General features: G+C 42.9%; 1 protein-coding gene across 4 annotated transcripts in view; it reads right to left on the bottom strand.

The window, feature by feature from the left end:
* HBS1L (HBS1 like translational GTPase) overlaps nt 1-27,789 on the bottom strand; it is a 131,505-nt gene that overhangs the window by 102,629 nt on the left and 1,087 nt on the right. For all 4 annotated transcript variants that reach the window (XM_039531471.1, XM_039531470.1, XM_039531472.1 and 1 more), the window contains exons 3-6: nt 27,350-27,466; nt 7,811-8,012; nt 2,574-2,639; nt 500-637 (exon numbers count right to left, since the gene is read on the bottom strand). In XM_039531471.1, coding sequence (XP_039387405.1) covers nt 500-637; nt 2,574-2,639; nt 7,811-8,012; nt 27,350-27,391 — 448 coding nt within the window. In that variant the 5' untranslated portion in view covers nt 27,392-27,466. The remainder of the gene's footprint in view (nt 1-499; nt 638-2,573; nt 2,640-7,810; nt 8,013-27,349; nt 27,467-27,789) is intronic.

Genomic DNA, 27,789 nt, shown 5'->3' with positions numbered 1-27,789 from the left:
GTGCAAAGCTGTGGCTAGAAGGACAAATGTAATCCTTGGATAAACAGCGGAGTTGTGAGAAAGAGTGGGGAGGCAATTTTACCTCTGTATGACACTGGTGAGACCAATATTGGAATATTGTACCCAGTTCTGGTGTCCACAAAAAAGTAGTAGTAGTGACTTGATTATAATATACAAGTACCTTCACAAGTAGAAAATACTGGGTACACTAAATGACCATTTAATCTAGCGGAGAAAGGCATAACAAGATTCAAGAGCTAGAAACTGAAGCCTTCTAGAGATTATTTTGAAATGTATTATTAGATATGACCATTCCTTAGAATTCATGGGTGTTCTACTATTTGCCCCCAAAATGGTGAGCAGTTTGATAAAGTCAGCTAGTAATAAAAGTCGGTTATCAATAAAAGATAATTCAATATAAGAGGATTTCAATAAAAGGTCTTTAAGTCACAGAAGAATGAAAACAAGATTGAACTGATTAACTGTTCTTAACAATTACCTTGATCAACTCCAGTTAGCTGGTGATTGGAAGTAATATTCTTGGCAGGTTCTTCTGAATCTTCATAGCCATATCCTTCTTCTAATCGCTCAGCAAATGCTGAGGGTTTGTCACGTCTTGAGTAAATAAACTGCGCAGCTACAACAACCAAGAGCAGAATATTAAAAATAGTTTCCCTTCAAACAAGTATCCCATTGTTTGAATACAAAATTTAGCTAAAGAAAATATGTATTGATGGTAGCCTGCATTAATTAATTTGGAAAAAAAGAATCTCATTTTGTAATTATTAGCCTAGAGGACTGCACTGGGCAATGGAGAGTCCATACTTAAATACTCCGGATGGCCCCCTTCCACCAAAAGAGGAGACCCCCCCCATGCAGAAGTCAATATCCATGTACCTTTAAATATAATGCACAATTCTACCCAGTTCAGTATTCTGTAACAAAAAAATCAAGTTTATGAAGACTTTCAAAGGCCAAAAAAAAAATATCTAGACCAAGAGTTCTCAAATATTTTTACTTAGGACTCAACTTATAACTTCATGACCCCAAATCTCAAGAAGTTTGCACTGTTTCTGCTTAAAAAATAAGTGCACTGGCCATAATTAGTTTGTTTTAAAGTCCAGTGTGATGTAGGGTTAAAGTAGCATATACTAGTTTTTATCTATTCATAACAAAGTTTATTCAATTAATTCAGCCCATTTTTCTGTTCTTGAGCTTTAATTTTTACAAATACAGGCCATGAATCAAAGTACTTTAGCACATGTTTAAATTTTAAACACATGCATAAATCTCACCCCTAATAAGCAAAGCACCTAAATCATATGCTTAAATGCTTTGCTGAATCCGGGTCCTAGTCATAATTCATAATTTTTCAAAGTTTATGTAAAGAAATTTCAGACTAGGAGTTCTCTGAACATTCACTACAACTATCTGCTATATTTTATTTACGGTGTATGAGCAGACTCTTGAGACATTTGATTTTGTTTCTACTTTGTCACTGGATGGCTAAAGCTTTTTAAATGAGAAAAGCAAGCCTTGTCCACACACAAATATTCTAGCTTCCATGCAAAAACAAGAGTTCAGTGACTTGCACACATTGGTGTAATAATAAATAATAATAATTTGCACAAATGTTCACGAGTAGCAAAAACACACACCATACAGACATGGTCAGAGAAAACAGCTATTCATTATTTGACCATGTAATATTCCCACAACTCCAACTTTTATACTGAACACATACAAATTTGATAATCTCATCTTTTAAGAAGTTATAGTCTTATCAAATGTTTCTTAAATGCACATCACCCAATGTTTTACATTTAATCATCTTAGTTGCTGCAACTATTTGCAAAGCTATCTTTCTAGATGTAACCAGCATTAGGCACTTTTAAATAAAAGCTTACTGTTGAAAGATTTTGTAGGGTGCACACAAGCCCCAGCACAGCTATGCAACCCACTTGTTTAAAAACACAATACATCTAGAGTGTCTTTTCATTTGTTTCAGAGTAGCAGCCGTGTTCGTCTGTATCCGCAAAAAGATTTTCGTTTGTTTCTTTGTTTACAAGGTGAGAGGACCTCCTCACACCTTACAAAAAGGACAAAAAAAAACACCAGCAAAGTTTAAAACTCAACACAAAGCAATTTAATTTTAAATAGGGGAACATGACGAAAAATACTGTAAATACATATCTATGTCTGCAACTGCTTACTTTAGAATAAAGAATAACCAGAGTGACAAACGACCATATTTTTAAAGTTATTTAGTTGCCTAAACACGCAGATGTGTGTCTACTGGGATTTTCAGAAGTGCCTAGGACTCTAATTCCAACTGATTTCAATAATGCACCTAAATACTTTTAAAAATCTGGCCCACATATATTTATTCCCAGAACAAAGCTATGTTTTTGCAACTGCTGCTCCAATCACATTCCAAATATAGCACTACTCAGCCAGCCTTGCCTTGGTTGACTTCTCAGCTCTTTTACTCATCAGAAAATCCCAATCTTCTCTATAATTTATCATCTATATTTCTCCAAATGAGACTTGCATAGACAAACGTTTGGACTAACCTGTTGAAGGGGAAATACAACAATCATCCTCTACTGATTGGCCATAAAGATCATCATCTTCAAAATCTAAGAGGCAGAAACAGAAAGAATTAATCTGCATATAATTTATTTTTTAAATATTTAACAAGTATGGAATGTTTAAAAGCAGTTTCTTAAATATTTTTAAAAACCCTCTCCCTATTATATAATTATTCTACTTTAATATTTCAAAGGTACATCAATAAAAATTGTCTTTTTGATCAGCTATAAGTAAGAATAGTAATATATATATAGTTAATACTCAATAGACTACGTATAGGACAGTGAAAAAAAATCAAGAACCCTCTAATTCCTTTTCTGTCCCCCTCTAACATGGAACCTAAGCAAATCATGGGACTGTCTGTATATGAATATATATATGAAATAAAACAACAGTCAGCATATTTCCTACTAGAATATTTAACTTCAAGGATAAATTTATAAAACCACATACCCAAAGTACTTTCATGTGCACTGAGCATTCACACATGCAGGATGATTTAGTAGAAGATACAACAGAACACACTTACACAAAAAAGTAAATGTAACTACAACTGTACATTTATTACTGTACTATATTATATAACAGGGATTGGCAACCTTTGGCACACGGCCTGCCAGGGTAAGCCCCCTGGCGGGCCGGGCTGGTTTGTTTACCTGCCACGTCCGCAGGTTCAGCCGATCATGGCTCCCACCGGCCGCGGTTCGCCGCTCCAGGCCAATGGGCACTGCAGCACATCCCTTGTCCCGTGCCACTTCCCGCAGCCCCCATTGGCCTGGAGCGGCAAACCACGGGCAGTGGTAGCCACGACTGGCCAAACCTGCAGACGCGGCAGGTAAACACCCCACACACACACAACGTGGAGCCTGCCTTAGCGGCAAGGTGCCGCTGCCACCCCAGAGCCGCCCCAGGTAAGCGGCGCTGGGCTTGAGCCCGCACCCCAAACCCCTGCCCTGAGCCCTCTGCTGCACCCCTCCTGCACCCCAACCCCGTGCCCAGAGTCCCCTCCTGCAGTCCACACCCCTCATCCACTCCAACCCCTTCCCCTGAGCCCCTTCCTGCACACTGCACCCCCTCCCACACCCTACACTCACACCCTGCACTCCCACCCACATCCCAACCCCTTGCCCCAGCCCTACATTCACGGCCCTGCATGCAATTTCCCCGCCCAGATATGGCCCTCAAGCCAAAAAGATTGCCCACCCCTGCCTTATGCTGTGGTCTGTTCTATAACTTCTCCCCCATATTTCTGTGCATCTCTCCTTCTCCCACTCTCATTTAAAAAAAACAACACAATCAGTTCTGCATTTTTTTACATTTATCGTCTCCTCATATTAGTTATTCCAAGAATAAGACCTCTGCTGGCTTTTAGAGAAGGAATAGAAAATGTTTAGCACTGAGTAAGCATCCTTCCAGCAATGTGATTGCTCATGTTTTTTGTAGGTTTTCCTTCTATTTCCTTTTAAATATGAATTACAATGTCATTAAGTAATAACCATATCCTCAGTTGAATAAACTCTTTGGCCTTCTTGGGAAGAAGCATGATCTATTTTGAAGGAATGAGCATAAGATTGAGAGCCAAAATGTGCTGGCTCTTTCAATGACTGTTCCATCTCTTGCCTCACTTCTCCATCTATAAAATAGGAAAATACTATAAGAGTACTGAGAAGATTAACAGAAAAGCTGTATGGACATGTAAAGCTATGTAAGGGTAATATTAATTATTTCTAATAAATAAATCTAAGTTTACTCGGATCAGGATATGGCTCTCAGAGCTCATTAAAAGGAAGCAAATAATACTAATAATATGGAAAAGGCAAACTTATTTTCAAGGCTTAGTATTTATAAATACATAGTGAACATAATTATAAAGAACAAAATATATACTAAAATATTGTTTAAAAGATGCTAGTGCACACTCAGTTTAAAATAGTTTTATAATTTGTTTTAAAAAGTCATGAAGAATGAAGTAGCTATCATGCTAAGAAAACTATGCACACTCCTTAATAACAGCTTCTACACCAAAGCAAATGTTGTACCCTTCCCTACAAAAGGCACTCAGATCAATCTGGGGAATTAAAGGCTTATTGCTCTGACTACTTGATGTGACATGGACAAATCAGCTTCTGTAAAGAATAATCATACCTCTATTAGAATTATTTGGGTATTTCAAATGGATAATGGAGAACAGGTTGTCATAATTATTTGGACTTTCATTAACCATTTGACAAAGTTCCTCACAAGCAGCTGCTAAGGAAACTAAGTAGCAGCCATAGGGTGAAAAGTAAAGTACTGTCATGGATTAGAAACTGGTTAATGGCGGTGGGGTGATGTCATTTTTCAACATGGTCAAAAAATAACAGTGAAGAGTGTCCCACGGTTCCACACTAAGACCGGTGTTTATTAATATAGTTCCTATTAATATGGAAAGGGAGCTGAGCAGTGATGTGGGAAATTTTGCAGCTGAAACAAAATTACTGAATTAGCCAAGAGGAGAGCAAATCACGATGAAATTCAAACAAAATGAACAAATACACACTGATAAGTGCAATTCCAGTGTTAACAAATGCAAGGTAACACACATTGGAAATAATAAGGAGATGTCAATACAAGAGAAGGAAAATTGCTTCATTTTCTCTCTCTTGGTATTGACACCGCCTCATCAATTATTTGGAGTGGACAACATCCACTCTGACTAAACTGGCCTTGTCAACACTGGTTCTCCACTTGTAAGGTAACTCCCTTCTCTTTACGTGCCAGTATATTCAGGCCTGTATCTGTAATTTTCACTCCATGCATCTGAAGAAGTGGGGGTTTTTTTACCCACAAAAGCTTATGCCCAAATAAATCTGTTAGTCTTTAAGGTGCCACTGGACTCAAACAAGACAGATGGAACACTGGTTTGATCTCTTATGGTAATTCTTGTGTTCCTATCCCCCAAACCAGCAACAGGTATGTCTAATTTTACATAAATACATGATCTAAACCAAAATTGCATTACAACACAAAAAACAACATTGATCTTCTCTTTGGACATTAACTACCAGATTTATTCATAAATAAGTGTGGCAATTACTACTATATTCATTTTTACCCATTTGAAAATAGCTCCCTCTCCTTTTGTATTTAAGATTTTTACTTTTTCAAAAATTAGAGGAAGAACAGCTGAATTATTAAAAAGAAAGCTGCCCCCCAGGAACTCATACTGCATCAAGTGAGCACAAGAATAGTTTGATTTTGCACTGGGAAGGAGATGGATTTTCTTCTTTTGTTTTCCCTAAAATTTCCCAATTTTTTCACATTCGATACAGCTTTAGCAGAGGCAGCAATGATGGGAAAGCTAGTGTACAGAAAGGGCTAACCCCTTCCTGTGATTTAGCCATGGAGTCATTCAGATATGTACTAGGACTCAACCATGGCTACTCCTGGTGGAACTGAACCAGCAGCAAATTTTAAGACAGAAATACAGTAAATATACATATTATATGTATAAATGGTCTCTCCTGACCCTAATTTCCATGACGAATAATCTTCACTACTGGAATGCAAAAGATTTAATACGGCCAGTCCTGCAATAAAAGTGATTTTTTATTTACCTAGACAAAAATAGAAAATCGCATCATCTATCCAAAAAGTAAACTCATAGCAAAACCCAACTATGGTACAGGTAGCATGCCCCCACAATATATGTCTCTCTGTGTGTATATATGTACATACTTGTACGCACACCAAAAACTAACAAATTTGGATACAACACAATTCATAGACCAAGTTTCTTATGTACATAATAAAATGTTCATTATATGCATATAGCAATTAAAGACCGCAATCCAGCAAACACTTACGCAAGTAACTTTAGATGTGTGAGTAGCATAGTCTCAATTAAAAGGATTACTCACGTGTAAAGATATCCATGTGTGTTTGCAGGATTGGGGCCCAAGTGTTTAATAGGAAAACTGAAAACCACTTAAAGGCAGGGACATTTGTAGAGTTTAGCCTTATCGCAGACTAGGTAAAACTGAGTTAATCTCCAAGGGGTGAAACAATCAAGCAGAGAAATCTACAAGCAAGTCTTAAGATTTGTCTATGTTAGGTTAATTTGCACCAGTGATGCAAACTCCTAATGTAGATGCACTGACTGATGTAGTGTCACTTACACTGGTGTAGTTCTAATAAGCTATAAATGCCACTAGTGACTGCATGACCTGAAACTCTTATTTTCATAATATAGTTTAAGGGTGAACAGATACAAATTAGACCTGAATTGCAGCAGGGAGCTACAGACCCTGGTAAAAAGAAGTGCAAAATCATTATTTAAAACCATTGATATAGTTACCCGGGTATGAGCACCTAATATAAATTGCAGTGTAGGTAAATGAGATAGTATACCAAAGAAAGCTGCACTAACGCAGGTGTTCATAAGAATATAGTTATATGAAGTCAAACTTAAAATACACAGAGCCTTAAATACTCCCATCTTAAGACAAGTTGTCAGCTGCTTTATTACATGCCCTGCAAATTCCCTTTTCGGGAACCTGCATGTCCTCCCCAAGAGATTAGGGGCATCACCCAAACCTAAAACGCAGAGGAAGGCAACTGACACCTCCTTGATGTTTCAAGTGGTTGTGATGTCATAAATTGTTCCGGGAGACACACTGAACACTCAGTGCACAGCAAGGTTAGGTGAAAATAAGCTTGTCTTAAGTTTTAAGGTGGCACTACCACGTGAAACGTCGTCAGTTTCGAACAGAGCTGAAAGTTGTAAGGTACTACACACCCCACCGTGTCTTCCCCTGCCAATTTCTGTGCTTTTAAAATGCGTTTCTACTTCTTAAATATCTGTCTTCCCCATGCCAGGCTGTGAAAGTCCCACACAGTGATGGAAACGGGTGAACTGGTTTCCACAAGGGAGAGAATTAAACTGAGGCCACTCAAACTGCTGTCAAATGCGCTCCCTATAGAGTAAAAATTGCCCCCTCCAACTCCTACTCCCCTGGGGCCTAGCGCCCACACATCCCATGCACGCCACTCCTGTCCCCGGGGCCTAGCCCCGTCCACGGCCTGGCGTACACTCCGCATCCCCCTTCCCTCCCCCCGAGGCCGCCTGGGAGACGTGTTCATGCCGCTGGCGCTTCCTGCCGCCAGGACCGAGCGGGGGTGGGAGGGGTCTGGTTACTGGTAGGGACCGGAGATGTGACAGGCGGAGGCTTCTCGCTACCTTCGTCGTAGTTATAGCCTCGGACGTTCCTGTGCCGGGCCATGGCGGCGGCGACGTCGCTCACACTCGGTGGCGTTGGCGGCCGCAGCGTTAGGCCGCCATCTTGGTCTCCGCCTGGCCTCTCCCAATCGCTGTGCGCAGGCGCCAAACAGCCTCCTCCCGCTCGTTTTGTCTGCGCAGGCGCAGGCCCTCGCCGACTGCCCTGCCGAAGGAGCTGCTCTGAGTGCGAGTTTTCCTCTGCCCCGCCCCCTCCGGCCCGTGCTGCCTGACCCCGCCCTGCGGCCGACGCGGCCCGCCTGGCAGCACAACCCAGTCAGTGCTCCGCCGCCGCCAGCCCCGCCCCCGGCACGTGCACACCCTGACAAACCCGACTTGCGTCACCCCCGCCAGCCGCGCTGTGAGCAACGGCCCAGAGCCCCTCGTGCTCCCTGCGCACCCCGCCCCCGCCAGCCCCGGCCCGGAGCCCTCGTGTTCCCTGCGCAACCCCGCCAGCCACGGCCCGGAGCCCTCGTGTTCCCTGCGCACACCCCCCGCCAGCCACGGCCCTGCCTATTCTGTACCCAACCACCCCACCCCTGCCCCACCCCACCCAGACCAGGCCATCCCCAGCCAAGCCCATGTACTGGCCACGCTGTCCCTTCCACACACTGCACCCTGCCCATCTTCCCGGGGTATATCGGCCCTCCCAGAACTACCCAAGCTGTGCCACTGCCCTGACACATGGATCATCAGTCCCAGGGGCGGCAGGTTTGTATAATTTTGGGTGGTGCCCAGAACGGGTCCAAGTCCTGCTCCCCCCGCCCACCACCACCACCACGCTTGCCTAAGGCTCTGGGAGGGTGTTTGGGTGGGATCTGGGAGGGTGTTTGGGTGTGGGAAGGGGTGCGGGGTCTGGGAGGGTGTTTGGGTGTGGGAGAGGTGCAGGCTCTGGGAGGGTGTTTAGGTCCTGGGTGTGGGCTCTGGGCTGGGGCAGAGGGTTCGGGAGAGGGAGGGTGCAGAGGAGGGCTTGGGGTGCAGGCTTTGGTTGGGAGTTTGGGTGTGGGAGGGGACCAGGCTCTGGGAGGAAGTTTAGGTGTGGGACTGGGACTGCTCAGCTTGGAAAAGAGACTAAGGGGGGATATGCTAGAGGTCTATAAAATCATGAATGGTGTGGAGAACATATGGCTTCTGTCTGGACCTTTACTGATGCATCTCAAAATGCTCTAGACCAGTGTTTCTCAACAAGTGGTGCGTGGACCAGCGCCAGTATCCGAGATCTCCCTGACAGAGTTTAGGAACACAGTAAGCCGGTCCCTGGTATCAAAACGGTTGAGAAACGCTAGATGACTAGGTCTTTTCAAATGTTAAAATCTGGGGTAAATATTAAACACACTAAAGTAACAACATTTTTTCTATTTCATATAACAGTGTGGTTAAACTTGTTCATCATATTTTTAACACAAATCTCATCAGTCTCTTACCAATTTATCATTTTGGCACACTTCCTTGAATTTTGGTACCACTTTTACTGGCTTATTTATCACTTTTTTAATTACCCCTAATTTCTGGGGACAAAAACCACATATCCTTTATTTGATAACCAAATATAACATTGTTTTCAAGACTTAGGAAGTTTTATTTAAAGTGAATAACTTAAATAATGGCACTAGAAAATATAAACATAACAACTCTCCGATGCAGGAGAATCTACATAGTATAATCCTTACATGCCAATAACATGAAGCTTCCCTGAAGCAATAATTTTAATGGTAAAGCAGATGTAATCTTTAAAAAGAACCTGTAGCCTAAAATATTTCTTAGTTTAATGTGTAATTATCACTTAGCAGATAGTTTGAAAAGAAGACCTGACAACAGTGCATTCCAAGGACAATAGCATGCAGAAGTATTATTATTTTTGTACTGCAGTAGGGCTCAGGAGGACCCAATTTTTGTTCTATTTGTACAGCACCTAGCACAATGGGGTCCTGGTCCATGGTGAGGGCTCCTAGACACCACTGTAATACAAATAATAATAATAATAATAAATGTGCCATAGTCCTTACCTAGGTTCACTCTGAGCCCGATATAAATATTTGGAGATGATGACCAGCTAATGAACTGTTCAAGAACCATGTGACAGTGTCATATTTTCAAAGCTATATTTAAAGTTCAGCTAGTGGTATTCTTTTACAGTGAATGTAATGCTCATGAAAAGGTTTGCCTACATTTGAAATGCTACAGTGGCTAAGATGCAGTGTTGTAACTGCACCACTGGAGTGCTTCAGTGTAGACACTATTTATACCTACAGGAGGGGTTCTCCCCGAGATGTGGTAGCTAAGTCGATGGAAGAATTTTTTCATCAACCTAGCATTGTCTACACCGGGGGTTAGATCAGCTTAACTACACTGGTCAGGAATGTACATTTATCACATCAGTGAGCAACGTAGCAGGGTCGACCTAACTTTTAAGGTAGACCAGGCCAAAGGTACAAGACTAATAGCAAAGAACAAATTAAAACTTCTGTCTAGCCACAGATCATGTGCAGTATGATAGCAGGAATTCAAGCACTGTCACAGTATCCTGCCAATCTGCCTCCAACATCTTTAACCTGGAGATAGCACCTCTTGAGTGAGGTGAACAGGTTCATTCTCTATGATCATTCAGACCCTAGTCCCTTCACTGAAACTGCCTTGAGCTGATATTTCTTATGTAAGGACCTGTGCACTAGGAACTGAATTGAAATCACCAATGTATTTCTCAGAGGCCATCAAACAGCCAGCAGATAGTAATGATTTTTTGTTGTTATCAATTTGCTGATCTGAACTGTTGACCTAGAAGTATACATAATGCATCAGTAATCATCTGTCATCCAGCTTCCTGTGTTAGTACATTTAAAAAAGTAAACTATCATTTAATGAAAAATTTCATACTAATGTACGCAGCTTATGGGATAAAGCTTCTGGATAGGGGGTTTTTTTGTGTTTTTTTTTTTTAGTGTATTTTTCTTTTTTACTTTTTTTGTCAAGTAAAATGTCTTCTTAGGATCTCACAACAAATTTTCAAATGAACCTCTTTTCTACTCATCTTGTATAATTCTCAGTCCCCAAAAGGTTCACAACAAGATTACTCAGTAAGTCAACTGTGTTTAAATGTCTAACAAGGCCTTCAGTTTTCTGAACAGAGACAAAATTATGAAAAATTCTGCAGGCTACCTTCTACTACCTGCTGTAGTGGAAAAACAGTCCCCACTCTTTCACAGGTTACTCAACCGTGTAACTGTCTAAAAAGCTTTAAGTATCAAGCACTCAGGGGCCGCTCTAGGTATTCTGCCGACCCACGCACGGCAGGCAGGCTACCTTCGGCGGCTTGCCTGCTGGAGGTCCCCATCCCATGGATTCAGCGGCACGCCGGCAGGAGGTCCGCCGAAACCGTGGGACCAGCGGACCCGCCGCAGAACCAGCGGACTCTCCCCAGGCATGTCGCCAAAGGCAACCTGCCTGCCGCCCTCACAGCGACCAGCTTGCCACCCCAGGCATGCGCTTGGTGTGCTGGTGCCTGGAGCCACCCCTGCAAGCACTCAGTACAAAGATTGTGCTTAAACATACCTTTTAAGATCACAAGTAAACAGGGCATGGTTTGGAGAAAACTAATTCCAGATGGCTTACTGCACTGTAATGTGTCACTTTCGGGTTAAGTTTTAAAATATAGTGTCAATGTCATTAAATATGTATCTAACTGATAAATGATCTAACTTCTGAAAAGATCTGTACCCATTGAATACATGAATATCTTTATTTAAAAGGACACTACACCTCTACCTCGATATAATGCGACCTGATATAACATGAATTCAGATATAACACAGTAAAGCAGTGCTCCGGGAGGGCGGGGCTGCGCACTCTGGTGAATCAAAGCTAGTTGGATATAACGCTGTTTCACCTATAACGTGGTAAGATTTTTTGGCTCCAGAGAATAGCGTTATATTGAGGTAGAGGTGTATCTAGCTCAGAAACTGGCTAGGAGACAAACAGATTGGGAATACATCATTTTGCAACGCAGTAAAAGGTTTACAGTGGGCATCACAAGTTTTCATATTGTGATCAGTGTTCTTGTATTCATGATCTGGAAAATGGGGTGAGGTACAGAGTAACAAAAGTTTCATATAAGACAAAATTATTTAGGTGAGTCAAGACGAGACTATTTGAGGAACTTCAGAGGGACCTGTGGTCTGTGATGGGATGTTAGATGGGGTGGGACCTGAGTTACTACAGAGAATTCTTTCCTGGGTGCTGGCTGGTGTGTCTTGCCCACATTCTCAGGGTTTAACTGATAACCATATTTGGGGTCGGGAAGGAATTTTCCTCTAGGGCAGATTGGCAGAGGTTCTGGCGGTTTTTCGCCTTCCTCTGCAGCATGGGGCACGGGTCACTTGCAGGAGGATTCTCTGCAGCTTGAGGTCTTCAAACCACAATTTGAGGACTTCAATAACTCAGACATAGGTTAGGGGTTTGTTATAGAAGTGGATGGGTGGGATTCTGTGGCCTGCATTGTGCAGGAAGTCAGACTAGATCATCATAATAGTCCCTTCTGACCTTAAAGTCTATGAGTCAATGACCTAACTAAACTATATGAATGGGCAACAAGATAGTAAATGAAATTTAGTGTTGACAAATGCAAAGTAGTGCATATTTGGATGAATATCTGTAACTATTTGTACACCTTATAAGGTTCTAAATTAACTGTAGCAACTCAGGAAAACGACCTGGGCATCATTGTGGGCCCGTTGCAGGGCTGGTACACCCCATCACACTTTGGAGAGGGGCATTATAGCCCCTTGGCTGAGTCCAAATGACCACCCTTAGCTTCAGGGAAGTATGGCCTAATGGCCAGAGTCAGTAAGGCACCCCTCCTTGGCGGGGCCTTATGGCAAGAGTCAATATGGCTGCCCTCGGCAGGGCTGCATGGCCTAGTGGCCAAGGGAGGAAGTGGGCCGCCACCAGGGATGGGTGGCATCCGGGGTAGGAGGACTCTGGTCCTCCCTACTCCACCAGATCCCAACCCAGGGCCTTGATAGCAGTGAATGGATTCGCCAGTAGGTCAGCGGGAATCTGTCTGAAACACACTGCCTTCGTCCCAGTTCCACAACCAGATCAATGTCTAGTTCCCCTGGGTTACTTCCTATGCTACTTTCCAGTGTTGCTGTCCACAGGTCTCCTGGCCTTCTGGGATCATTGGCTTGAGAACCTCTCAATGACTCCATCCCCTCTTGGGCTTCTGCGGGTAGTTGGGTATCTGCCTGGGTCCCAGCACACTTGGCCTCTGCGATCTGGGGCTCCAGCAGTTCCTAGGAGTGAGCCTGCAGTGTGCGTCCTCCCACCTCACCAGCCAGCTCCAACTGAGCTGGGCTGCTCCCTTTTATACTGAGGGTCCAGTTGGAGCATGCAACAGTGGCGGAAGTGTATGGCTTCCTCCGCCCACAATATGGGGTTAACCCCTTCTTAACCATTGCAGAGCTGGTACACCCCATCACAGGGCCATTCTCTGAAGCCCTCTGCTCAATGTGTGTCAGCAGCTAAAAAGCAAACAATATTTTAGGATGCATGAGAAATCGGACAGAAAATTATATGGAAATACTGTAATGCTATTATATAAATCAATGGTATTCCCTCTCATAGAACAGTGTGTTCTGTTCTAATAACCCCTAAAAGAATATCACAGAAATAAAAGAGGTTCAAAAATGAATAAAAATTATTAGGGGCATGGAAATTCTCCTATATGAAGAGACATTGAAAAAATTGGGATTTACCTTACAGAGGAAATGAAGAAGACGGTACATGATAAAAGTATACAATAACGAGCGGCATACAGAAGATAGATCCGAAATTTCCATAACTTTTTTTTCTTTTAGTAAAACGAGAGAATACAATTAAACTGAAAGGTGAAAATTTTTTAAATGATATAAGGAATCATTCAAATATGGATTAGACATCTATATGAGTCACAAAAATATTTAGAGTTATAACAGTAAATATTTTAAAACACATATACAAGAGTTTTGTGTACAAGAATGAGGTAAACCTTCAGGGTTCAGGACACAAGCCAACTTCTAACTATTAGGACAACTGAAAAGTTGCATTAATTAGAGTCATGGATATTGAGGGAGCATTGGTACAAGTTGTCTTAAATTACTCTTATTCTTAAACATGTTATGCACATGTGTGTTCCAGTACACATTAGAACAACTCATGTACAATATATATTAGCGGCACTCTGTTGTATACAATTCTTATGTTATTGCAGCATTAAAACACATGTAATTAATGGGCTCTGACTACAACAGCATAACTATTAGTACATCTGTGCAGTGGCATGCATATGGCATGATGTGTCTCTGGACAATAGGGACCTAATCCTGCTCCCACTAAAGTTACTGGGAGTTTTTCTGTTGACTTCAGTAGAAGGACTGAACGTAGGGTGACTGGCAAATATCCTTTTAGAAGCATTGCACAAGTGTTCATAGGTTAGAAGCACTGCAGGATGCACACAAGTTACAAAATCCGCCTCATCTGGATGCAGCCGTTGATTATATTAGCCACATAAAGACATCTCACTACCAAACTTCTGGACACAACACTTAGCATAAAAAATTTGCTGACATATATATCCCCATGGCAGGGGGGTGTACAATTATAGTTGCTTGTTGGGAACGTAGCTTGTTAAACTGGGGTGTATTTAGTTGGTAATTTTTTTTATTTTGTTTTCTGTGTTCTGAACTTTACAATTTCTGTGAATTTGCTGTTGGCAAATTGAGCAGAACCAGCATGTTACCAAGGAAACCTATACTTTGCGCTCTTGTGGGGAGTTTACTCTTGTTCTTTGTTGTTTTTCATGTTATATTATTCTAAATACAAGTTGTCAGAGTAAAAAATATGGTTGTTCTGTGCATGGAAAACATAAGAAAAACCATCTGCAGTTCCTAGAATACACACAATCTGTTATATGAGTAAAAGTTGTTGGCCTGGAACAACCATCATTGTGATTGTGTGGTGCTGCATGCAGGTTTTTCCCTATTTACATTACTTTGCATAAGTGAGCTCAGGATCAAGCCTATGGAATTGTGGGGCATTTATGGCTGAAAAATGTACATGATGTACATAATGTATTTGATTATTTTATTTTAAGTGTGACATAGAGCATCACAATTGCCATCAGGCATGTGGCCACATTCAAACTGATAACATTATACTTTGGTCTGTGACTAAAGTCTTTGAGGTTGCTACAGGAGACTCTTGAGTTCAATGTGGTGTCTTTTTCTCTGTTCCCCCTAGGTCCCTCTTACTGTAGCCCTTGAAAAATTCTACAACAGACATTGCCATTTCATCATGGAATCACAGGCACTTTGAGGGTTTATTTACTTCCCTTCTTCATGTTCAGCTAACTTAATTTTATATTAAGATCAGATGCTAGACCCAAATTTGCAGTTTTGGAGCACAAAGCAGTGGAACCAGCAGAGAATGGAAACTTGGCCCTGCACCAATAATCTTGTACAATAATATCCTTTCAGCTTAGTTTTTGTCGCTGGATCTGATAACCAGGAACTACTCAAGATGTCAATGTACTATCTAATTTGCTTCACATGTCTAAAGTGTAAAATTCTATCACCCATTACTAGAACAAATGTCCTATCTTCCAGAGACTAATCTTCTATGGCAGATGCACTTTCTCAAATGTATAAATCTACTTGAAAACCAATCTGATAACATTTCATGCCTGCACAATGATGATTCACTTATATCAATGTACTTGTCACTCAGACCTTTTAAAAAATAATAATACCATGGGGCTGGGTGGGTGCTGAAAATATGCAAGGTCTTGATAATGAGTAAACATTAGCCACAAAGTGTAAAAGAGATACATGAATAAAAAAAGTTCTAGTCAAAATTTCCTAATGCATTCTTAGCCTTTATAACACAAAGAGAAGTATGCATTCTTTTGGTGCCACAAAAACTGCCTTGTCTATTTGTACTTCCATTACTTTGTAGATATCTATTCATATTTCCTATCTTCATATTCCTATAATTTATAACAACAAATAATGAACTAGACATTACAAATGCATATTTTTTATTTTAGTGCTAGGAGTTAATAAGTTCATCTGCCGCAATTGCACATTGTACTTCCAAATTAATGCCACCTTCCTAAAAGTCTACTAGTGTTAGTTATTAAGGTATATCTGACTCTAGACTAATTGTATAAACACTGTGCAAAGCAACATTAATCTAAAAATTATAATTTGCTATATTTGATTTTTTTGTAGATTGCAGATGTGCTGAATTAGATTCTTGCATGAATGGCATCATTTTTCTCATGCTTGTATTCAGAGGAATAATTCATTGAGAAAGGTACAAATAATAAATTGTGGTGCAAGTTGAAATTTTTTTAGAATTCAAGTTCTCTCCAAAATATGTGCATTTCAGGAAAGATGTGGAGAAATTGGAGAGGATCCAGAGAAGAGCAACAAGAATGATTAAAGGTCTTGAGAACATGACCTATGAAGGAAGGCTGAAAGAATTGGGTTTGTTTAGTTTGGAAAAGAGAAGACTGAGACGGGACATGATAGCAGTTTTCAGGTATCTAAAAGGGTGTCATCAGGAGGAGGGAGAAAACTTGTTCGCCTTAGCCTCTAAGGAAGAACAAGAAGCAATGGGCTTAAACTGCAGCAAGGGAGGTTTAGGTTGGACATTAGGAAAAAGTTCCTAACTGTCAGGGTGGTTAAACACTGGAATAAATTGCTTAGGGAGATTGTAGAATCTCCATCTCTGGAGATATTTAAGAGTCTATTAGGGATGGTCTAGACAGTATTTGGTCCTGCCATGAGGGCTGGGGACTGGACTCGATGACCTCTCGAGGCCCCTTCCAGTCTTAGGCCTGGAGGTTATGTCGAATAACCTACACTAGGAGGTTATGTCGAATTTAGCAGCGTTAAATCGAATTAACCATACACCCGTCCACACAACGAAGCTATTTAGGTCTCACAGGTCTCTTTAGTTCGATTTCTGTACTCCTCCCCGATGAGGGGACTAGCGCTAAATTCGACATGGCCATGTCGAATTAGGGTAGGTGTGGATGGAATTCGACGCTAATAGCTCCGGGAGCTATGCCACAGTGCACCACTCTGTTGACGCTCTGGACAGCAGTCCGAGCTCGGATGCTCTGACCAGCCACACAGGAAAAGCCCCGGGAAAATTTGAATTCCTTTTCCTGTTTGGCCAGTTTGAATCTCATTTCCTGTTTGGACATCGTGGCGAGCTCAGCAGCACTGGCAACGATGCAAAGCTCTCCAGCAGAGGTGTCCATGCAATCTCAGAATAGAAAGAGGGCCCCAGCATGGACTGACCGGGAAGTCTTGGATCTGATCGCTGTGTGGGGCGATGAGTCTGTGCTTTCGGAGCTGCGCTCCAAAAAACGGAATGCGAAGATCTACGAGAAGATCTCGAAAGCCATGACAGAGAGAGGATACAGCCGGGATGCAACGCAGTGCCGCGTGAAAATCGAGGAGCTGAGACAAGGCTACCAGAAGACCAAAGCGGCAAATGGACGCTCCGGATCCCAGCCCCAGACATGCCGCTTCTACGAGACACTGCATTCCATTCTAGGTGCGGCCGCCACCACTACCCCACCAGTGACCGTGGACTCTGAGGATGGGATAGTGTCAACGGACGGTTCCTCGGAGATGTTCGCAGACGGGGAAGATGAGGAAGGAGATGAGGAGGACGAGGCAGTCGACAGCGCTTACAACGCTGATTTCCCCGACAGCCAGGATCTCTTCATCATCTTCACGGAGATCCCCTACCAACCCTCCCCAGCCGTTAACCCGGACCCTGAATCAGGGGAAGGATCAGTCGGTAAGTGCTTTAAACATGTAAACATTTATTTTTAACAGAACAGGAATATTAACTATCTGAAAAGAAGGTCAATATGAACGGGGATAGAACAGAAATCCTCTTCGGAGATCTCCACGAAGGTCTCCTGGAGGTAATCGAAAAGCCTCTGCACGAGGTTCCTGGGGAGAGCGGCCTTATTGGGTCCTCCATGGAAGCACACTTTTCCGCGCCAGGCTATCCTCAGGTACTCTGGTATCATTGCCTCGCAGAGCATGGCGGCATAGGGCCCTGGTTTTTGCTGGCTTTCATGCAGCATGCGGTCTTTATCTGTCTCACTGATCCTCAGCAGGGTGATGTCGCTCATGGTGACCTGCTTTGAATTAGGGGAATGTTAGTATAGGGACTGCTTGCCTGTTCCTTTACATAACTGTAACTGGCGGTTTACAGCCACGCGGTGGAGGCGGGACAGGGGCAGAGTTCATGCTTTCCCGATTGCCGGCAGCAGGGACTGGCCAACGCTAGGAACATTGCTTTGACCGTGAAAGGAGGGCACTGCTATAAATTAAGTTTTAAGCAGCCAAAAGTCTATGGCTTACCATGTCTGCCTGCTACACGAATTCTGCTGTCCTGCCCCGCTTGTCTGATCTCCACTGCAAGACCCCAGGCACTGAATGTGAAGGCTGAAAATTCGAACTGGTCCTGAGTGCGCATGAGAGAGGTGCTGTGCATGGTCTTGTTCACAGAGACAGACTAGACTATGTTCATTTGCAAAAATGTATCTTTGTAAGGAATTCACTCCCTTTTTCCCATCACACAGCTGCGACTGTCTCCCGACCTACCCCGGCATCCCCCTCACGGAGGCTGGCGCAGATTAGGCGGCGAAAGAAAAGGACACAGGACGAGATGTTCTCAGAACTTATGGGCTGCTCCTGAGCCGAGGCAGCCCAGCAGACCCAGTGGAGGGTGAACATGTTGCAGTACCAGCGCTCACACAGTGAACGGGAGGACAGGTGGCCGCAAGAAGACCAGCAGGCGACTCAAACGCTGCTTGGACTACTGAGGGAGCAAACGGACACACTCCGGCGCCTTGTGGATGTTCTGCAGGACCGGAGGCAGGAGGACAGAGCCCCACTGCCGTCTATCTCTAACCGCCCTCCCCCGCCACAAAGTCCTATACTCCCCTCACCCAAAGTACCAAGAAGGAGGAGCGGCAGGGGCCATGAAAACTGTCACTCCACCCCTGCACAGTGCTCAGTTACAGGAAGGCTCTCATTCCCAAAATTTTGATAAGTCCTTTCCTTCCCGCCTCACCCAAGCCCCCGTCCCAGTTTCATCCCCTAACTGTCTAGTTGATAATAAAAAATACTTTTCTGTTAATTACTGATTCCGTCATGTTCTTTTAGAGGAGACTGTGTTTGAAGGGGGGGAAAGGGCAGGACAGTCACCTTTACCAGGGTACAGAGACGGGGGCAGGTTCAGCAGCAGGTCACACACACAGTGCAGTCACTAGGCACCCTGGTCAGTCTGGGAGGTGGTTTTCATGTTCTGTGTGGGGGGGGCTATGTGACTTTGTGGCAGGGGAGGGCGGTTAGAGATCTTATGCAGCAGTCCTTGTCCTGGATCACAGAGCCACGCAGCAGGGGATTTGTAACCGTCCTCCCCCACCACAAAGTCACATAGCCCCCACACACAGAGTCCCGAAAAGGAGGGGTGGCAGGCTCCGTTGAAACAACCAGTCCGCCACTGCGGACCGCTCTAGGAGCAGGAGCCTGTCATTCCTTGAGTTTAGAAGCGGTCTTTACATCACTACACACCCTACCCACCACAGTCTGCGTCCCAGTTTCAACCCTTTACCGCGAAATCAGTAATGAAGAAGACGGTGTTAATTAACAAAGTTCCATGTATTTTATTTTTAAACGTGTGTTGGAAGGGGGGGAACAGGGTGAACGGGGTATGTAACTGCAGAGGATAGTCAACGTTAACTGGGTAAAGAAACGGGGGCAGGTTCAGCTTCTCTATAAACAAACTTAATAGTCACAGGTTACCCTGCTCAGTGAGGAACCTAGCTTTCAAAGCCTCCCGGATGCACAGCACTTCCCGCTGGGCTCTTCTAATCGCACGGCTGTCTGACTGGGCGTAATCAGCAGCCAGGCTATTTGCCTCAACCTCCCATCCCGCCATAAAGGTCTTCCCCCTTGCTCTCACAGAGATTGTGGAGCACACAGCAAGCTGCAATAACAATGGGGATATTGGTTTCGCTGAGATCTGAGCGAGTCAGTAAGCTTCTCCATCTCCCCTTGAGACGTCCAAAAGCACACTCCACCACCATTCTGCACTTGCTCAGCCGGTAGTTGAAGAGTTCTTTGTCACTGTCCATGGCGCCTGTATAGGGCTTCATGAGCCAGGGCATTAGCGGGTAAGCTGGGTCCCCGAGGATCACTATAGGCATCTCCACATCCCCAACAGTTATTTTGTGGTCCGGGAAGAAAATACCTTCCTGCAGGCGTCTAAACAGACCAGAGTTCCTGAAAACATGTGTGTCATGAACCTTGCCCGGCCATCCAACGTTGATGTTGGTAAAACGTCCCCTATGGTCCACCAGTGCTTGCAGCACCATTGAAAAGTAGCCCTTTCGGTTAATATACTGGCTGGCCTTGGTGGGCCGGTCCCAGGATAGGGATGTGAGTTCCATCTATAGCCCCACTGCAGTTTGGGAATCCCATCGTGGCGAAGCCATCTATGATGACCTGAACGTTTCCCAGGGTCACTACCTTTGAGAGCAGTAGCTCAACGATTGCGTTGGCTACTTGCATCACAGCAACCCCCATGATAGATTTGCCCACGCTAAAGTGGTTCGCTACTGACTGGTAGCTGTCTGGCGTTGCAAGTTTCCAGAGGGCTATGGCCACTCGCTTCTGCACAGTCAGGGCTGCTCGCATCTGGGTGTCCTTGCACTTCAGGGCAGGGGACAGCAACTCACACAGTTCAAAGAAAGTTCCCTTATGCATCCTAAAGTTTCGCAGCCACTGTGATTCATCCCAGACCTGCAGCACTATGCGATCCCACCAGTCCGTGCTTGTTTCCCGGGTCCAGAATCGCCGTTCCACAGCATGAACATGACCCATAGCCGCCATGATGTCCACGGCGCGGGGTCCCGTGCTCTGTGAGAGGTCTGTGCCACTCTCAGACTTCATGTCTTCACCGTGCTGCCGTAGCCTCCTCGCCCGATTTCTCAGCATCTGCCTGTGAAAAAGGTGGATGATAAGGTGCGAGGAGTTGACAACGGCCATAAGTGCAGCGATGATCGCAGCAGGCTCCATGCTCGCAGTGCTGTGGTGTCCGTGCTGTCACTCACCAGAAAAGTGTGCAAACTGATTGCCTGCTGGCGCTTTCAGGGAGGGAGGGCGGGAGTGATGGTTGAATGATGACAGTTACCCAAAACCACCCTTGACACATTTTTTCCCCCAGCAGGCATTGGGGGCTTGCCCCAGAATTCCAATGGGCAGCGGGGACTGTGGGAACTGTGGGATAGCTGCCCACAGTGCACCGCTTTCAATGTCGATGCTTGCCCTGTTAGTGTGGACTCACAAAGTCGAATTACTGTCCTTAGTGTGGATACACACGTTCGACTTTGTAATATCGGTTCCACAAATTCGATTTAAGTAGAAGCGAACTACTCTGGTAGTGTAGACATACCCTTAGAATCTATGAATCTATGAAAGAAACAGGATACACATCCATTCCTTCCCTTACCATACACAAAATAACAATTTCCCACCAAAATTTGAGTTGTATATGTATTTTGTGCTGATCATTACTGCAGATATTGTCCTTCATGGCTAGCAGCATTTAAATGCAACTCTAGAGACCTGCTAGTAACAACTACAATATAATAATAGGAGATATACCAATCTCCTAGAACTGGAAGGGACCTTGGAAGGTCATTGAGTCCAATCCCCTGCCTTCACTAGTAGGAGCAAGTACTGATTTTTGCCCTGATCCTTAAGTGGCCCTCTCAAGGATTGAACTCATAACCCTGGGTTTAGCAGGCTAATGCTTAAACCACTGAGCTATCCTCCCCACCCCGCTTAAACACAACTGGGGCTAGTACTGTTCTGTTCCCAGAGTGGCTAGGGCCTTAGTTTCTAACAGTAATAAAGTCCCTCTTGCTCCATATGTTCTGATTATTCAGGAATTAAGTTTACTCTCTTTCTACAATCTTGCCAGACAAAGATTTTAAACCAACATATTTTTTGACTGGGATATACTGATACTGAAGTCTGAAATGTTGTATATAGTCAGTCAAACTAAAGCTGGTAATAGGACGGTCAGGGGACAATACAGTACTCTCTAGTACAATGTTTAATAACTGAGTCGACTGTAGCAGGAATGGATTTTTGCAATAAGAATAATTTAGTTGACAATTAGAGATAAGAACTATCAGGCAAATTCATCCTTGAAGTAACTTCAGTGTGAGGTCTCATCAGGGTTGAATATAGCCCCATACTTTTAAATATTAGTAGCTACTACCCAGTTAGGTCCTGCTCCAGCAAAGTACTTAAAGTAGATGTCTAAGTAGATACTTAAGTACTTTGCTGGATTTGGAACCTTAATATTGAGACTACAGTTTATGGTCATGACAGGATGCTCCTCTGGTATTTTGGTTGCCTCATTTTCAGTGTTCAAAGAAAGGTCAGAGTCGCTGGAAATTTAACAAGAAACAGGATCAACATATACCACATATGTTTGCAAAATGAATACCAGAAGGCTTATAACATATTTCTGCATTTTTACATTAATCATGCTCATGTGAAAAACTGCATTTTTATTCACAGTAATTGTCTTAGGAGTTGTTTACCAACATGCTCGAACAAGGAGATTTTGGTCTTCTCTTTTCACAGTAGTTCACATGGGGTCTGAACCAAAGCTCACTGAAGTCAACAGAAAGAATTTTGTTGATTTCAGTGGGCTTTGGATCCAATCAATGCTGACTATTAAACTAGCAACATTTAATAAAGGGATGGAATTTTACAATAATGTAATTTAAATGCTCTAAATAATTAGTAGAACATAATTACAAAAATATGCTATGAACTGAAGTGGAGTTAAATGTTATAAAGAAATACTCTTCTACTGCTAGAAGAGCCATGGAGTTAGTCTGTAAGATAGGGTAGCAAAGATGATGCCAGAAGTGGCAAATTATCTCATCTGTGTTCTCAGTGGATGTTATCTACAAAAACACACAATCATTTAAATCAAAAGTGAAATAAGGAAACATAATATCAAAGGATTGTATTGCTTGTGAACAATGTCCCTCATTTTAGAAGAAAAGAATGAGGCTTGCCAGTAATTGAAAGCAGACTTGATATGTTATCTTTGATTGTACACCATGGAAGAGGTGAGGTTACTTACCTTGTAAAGGAATTGAACTTCTTTGAGATGTTTGTCCCTATGAGTGCTCCACTTCAGGTGCAGATGTGCACTATGCACTTTTGATTGGGACTTTTGGTAGCAGTGCCCATTAGGTGCACATATGCACTGTAGCTATCTTCATGACCCATACCAAAGATATGTAGGGCACCGTCAGATGAATCTGCCCTCAGTTCCTTCTCTGTCTGAAAGTCCTGCAAAACTAAACTCCAAAGCAGAGAGTAAGGAGGGAGGTTAGTGGAGCACCCATAAGGACAAACACCTTGAAGAACTGCTATCCTCCATGGTTCTCTCCTGTGAAGATCTACTGGGTGAGCTGGCTGTGGAAGTGACAGGGCATTGTGTACACTGGAAGACCCACTGTACAGAGGAGATCTGAGGCAGATCAAAGGGAGCACTCTACCATGGGAGGCTTAAGATTCATCTCCCTATTTTTTCTAGACCTCTTCTTAAATCCAGAACAGATTTTATACATAGCTGGGATGTGGGTATCCTCTAAGCAGCAGATACAGTGAGAGACACCATCACTAACTGGGATAGAATCCCAGCAAGTGAGACAACCTTTAAATCCTGTGGATTTATGCATAACCTGAGGCTAAAACCCCTCAAAAGGGGAGAGAGATCTCGGGGGCGGGGAAGGGGAGAGGGAAGATCTCACAAAGAAATCCCCTCATACAAAACTAAAGCTACAATAACTAAAGACAAGACCTAAAACAACAAATGTAAGAGTTAAGCTATTCCCTAAGGGGAATGAATCTAGCTATAAGTGAGCACTGCAACACACTCCATCTCAGGCCTAGGCAGTTGAGACGGAACTGAGGGCAATATGTCCACCACTGCCCTATATATCTTTGGTACGGAGCGGGAGGATAGCTAGGGTGCATGTGCAGACCGAAAAGGCACTGCTGATCAAAGGCGCACAGGGCATAAACACACCTGAAGTGGAGTACCCATAGAAACGTTACTTGAAGGAGAATGATCGCCTATCAAAGAAAAAAGGAAACTATTGTTGTCCAAATGACTTGATCTTTTAAACACTGTATTTTAATCATTTTAAAGGTAACTTTTCAAAAAAGGAGGGAAGAAGGATAGAGGGAAGTGGCATCCCAAATATAAATATAGTTACACATAAATCTATCTGTGATCTAATACCTACAGAATATTCATATGTTAAGGCCGTAATTCCAATCTGACAGCAATTTTACACCCGTGTAACACACTTGATTTAAATTAATTACTTCTGATTTAAACCAACATGACTTAGATCAGAATCAGGCCCTAAATAATGATATAATGGTATTTATTGTCAAAGCTGCCAAGTAGCCTTGGAGTTTGGGCTCAAGCAATAATTTATTTTCCTTTAAAGAAAGAAATGAGTAGATGTAGACCCAGTGGATCTGCTGCTCTTGTACCTTTCACCATGTGAAGATGTAATCTGTGCTGTATCCAAGTCATCATTGGTGTTCCAGGGAACCAGAATGGTCCCCAGCACATATGAGAGCAGCCTTAAGAGTGCTCTAATTTATGCCTTGTTACCAATAGCTCCAAAGCATCATGTCTGCCAGCAGCTGGGGATTGCCAATGTGTAGAGAAACCCTTTCCCTGACACATCAGCTGGCCAAACAAAGGGAGCCTTCAAAGGGATTATTCCACCATCTGATCGAGCTGGCATTACAGTTGTTCTGTGCCACTGGAGTGGCACAAAGCAGCCGTAGTACGATCTGGCCTACTTTGCATAGGTGTTTTATCCTCATTGGTATTTACTTACAACTTGTCAATTTTTGAATAAGAATATCAGAAAGCAAAAACAAACCGCAGTTTACAATTCACTGACCCAGATCTTCAGGAAACATCTCTTTATCAGTCTCCAATAGCTGGTCAAATGATGGTATTTATGTATTTATTGAATAATTATTCAATTTAAAATCAAAGTCACTCTGGATCAAGTGGCCCCAGTATGAATCAAAACCACCACCAAGCTGATGCCGGCACGTCTTTTATGATCCAGTTATTAATTAGCTAGTATAGTTTAACATGTTATGTTTTGACAATGGGTGATATGAACTGCCTGTCAGGTGTGGCCATGTGGTATTAATTTCCTAAATTCTTCACTTAAGCACCTGCTAATGCAGTGCTAGGCTGAGATAATCTGCACTGGTTGTTAGCCATTTCCAGTGAAAGATTTTTATCCGTATCAAATATACCATAGTAATAAATGTAAATATTTCACACTGTGGGCCTGATTCTCCCTGCACTCATCCCAGTTTTAAATTAGTATAATTCTACTGCTGTTCTTATATTAACTGGAATTCCCCTTAAAGGGGACATAAGCCATTCACTATGTGTTCCAGTGAAGAGGATTCTACAGTATTTTGCCTCCACAAATTGATTGAATATTTATAATGGTGGCCAATTCTTTGCAATACCTTATGGGTGATGAAGGTTCAATGTCCACATTCCAGTCTCACAGGGATGGTGGCCTCATCTTTATTTTGAAATTGACATGGGGAAAAGATTAAACAAATTATAGTGATGGGTAGTGTGATAACTATCTACACAAGAAGTGTGAGTGGAATATACACTAATAAGGAGAATAATAATTGAGGGAGGTGTAAAGCAGGGGTTCTCAAACTGGGGATCGGGACCCCTCAGGGGTCATGAGGTTATTACATGGGGGTCATGAGCTGTCAAGCTCCACCCCAAACCCTGCTTGCCTCCAGTATTTATAATGGTGTTAAATATATTAAAAAGTGTTTAATTTATTGTGGGGGGTCACACTCATAGGCTTGCTGTGTGAAAGGGATCACCAGTAAAAAAGTTTGAGACCCACTGGTCTAAAGGGACGTGCAAGACGGGAGAAGGCACAAAGGTTTGATGGGCTGGAGCTGCATAAGTGTTAATCCACACATGCTAGTGAATAGGCTGTTAGTCACTTAATTACCCTACGCCTCTGCTTTGAATATTAAACTTCTCTTGTAAAATGTTATATACCAGTAACTAACAGTACAGTATAGATACACAGGGTTAAACCCTTGATCTCTTTACATCAGCAATGTTGAGGGAAAAGTTGCACTGTTTTAGCTAGTGAATGGATGAAAGTGTTGCTTCAGTGTAACACATTTTATACATATGAGAAAGCTTAAACTGACAATCTGTTCAAGGTACAAGCACATGTGATTATTTATAGTCTAAGCCGACTGCATACTTAACACACTTAATTCTGTGAACAGTAAATACTCTGCTAGGTTAAGAAAGTGTTTGTTTGTAAGCACTGCCACATGGCACAGAGTATTTACTGAGGCCTGATCTACATCTAAAATGTAGGTCCACCTAGCTACTTCACTCAGGGCTATAAAAAATTTCATGCCCTGAGCACCATAGTTAGTTGATCTAACCTCCGGTGTAGACGTGGGAAAATCACCTTAACGATTCTTCTAGCTACTGCCTCTCGGACAGGTGGATTACCTGCAGTGCTGCAGCTGTACTGCTGAAGTGACTGTAGGGTTGACATACCCTGAGAGGGATAAGGCAACTTCTCCTCCAAGGAATAGAAATTTACAGGATTTGTGGTCTTGTTGTTTTAGGATCTGATCCAAAGCCCACTGAAGTCACTGTAAAAGCTCACACTGAATTTGATGGGCTTTGGATCAGGCACTTAAGTGATTGCTATTTACTATGCTGGACCAATGCAGCATTTACTGTGGAAGACAGGAAAGAAGCACTTGAAGAAGGACTTTCACATTGGTAAAGATTCTTCCTAAAAGAACAGAAACTAGGCAGGTAATAATAGGTACTATTTGGCCTAACATTATAATTGCAGCCCCATTTTGTACATAAAATAAATCAGCTATTTTTAAAATGGTCATTTCAGTAACATGAATACAGTGCATATATAATCTCTGTTTGCTTACTATTCCTTTTCCCATTATGACTTGAAAAGGGGGATCAACCCTTGCAAAAACCAAAATACATATAGATTTATATAAGTGCAGAGCTAAGGCTCAGCAAAGCAGTGGAGCACATTGGAAGTGTACTTTAAAATTGGAGGATACATTATTCCATTGGTTGAGTGTGTGAAAATCTTAGTGAAGCCAATGGAAGCCTTGTATGCATAGCTGATGGCAGAGTTCGCTCCCTGAAATGCACTGTATGATATAGAGAAATATGATTCATCCTCCATGGATGTAAGCAATCACAGATTCTTTTCTGTATTTTGAATGCCTAGCAACATTGTACGTAAATTACCACAGTTTGTTCCTGTCGCTGGTGATTTCCTGCTGCTTGCATGTGACCCTGGCCTCACCTCTGCAAACTGAGTGAACCGTGGTGCTCCATTACCTATTTATAGAGGCACTGCAGCATCTGGAAAACCAAGCATGGAGCAGAAAGTCAGGAAGTGAAGCCAGAGCACAACTTTTCAAGCAATGGGGTGGGTGAAGATGGAAGAATTCAAATTTTGCTCTGACTCCATCACACAAATTTCAGATGGGACCACAGAATAAAAGTCAGGGGATCAAGATGCTGGGTTCAATGTGTGTGAGAGATGAGGGTGACCTGAGAAAACAGATCAATACACCTACTTAAGAGCATAGCCCTAACTCTGCAGCTGCTGTTTATCACTCATGGTTCTCTTTCCTTTTTATCATAAAAAATTACAACTAAACTACAGATGTCAAAATAAATGG

This window comes from Mauremys reevesii, linkage group 3 (assembly GCF_016161935.1).
Source record: "Mauremys reevesii isolate NIE-2019 linkage group 3, ASM1616193v1, whole genome shotgun sequence".
Taxonomy (NCBI): domain Eukaryota; kingdom Metazoa; phylum Chordata; order Testudines; family Geoemydidae; genus Mauremys; species Mauremys reevesii.
Note: the sequence above shows the minus strand (reverse complement) of the source record. Positions and strands in the feature narration are given on the sequence as shown.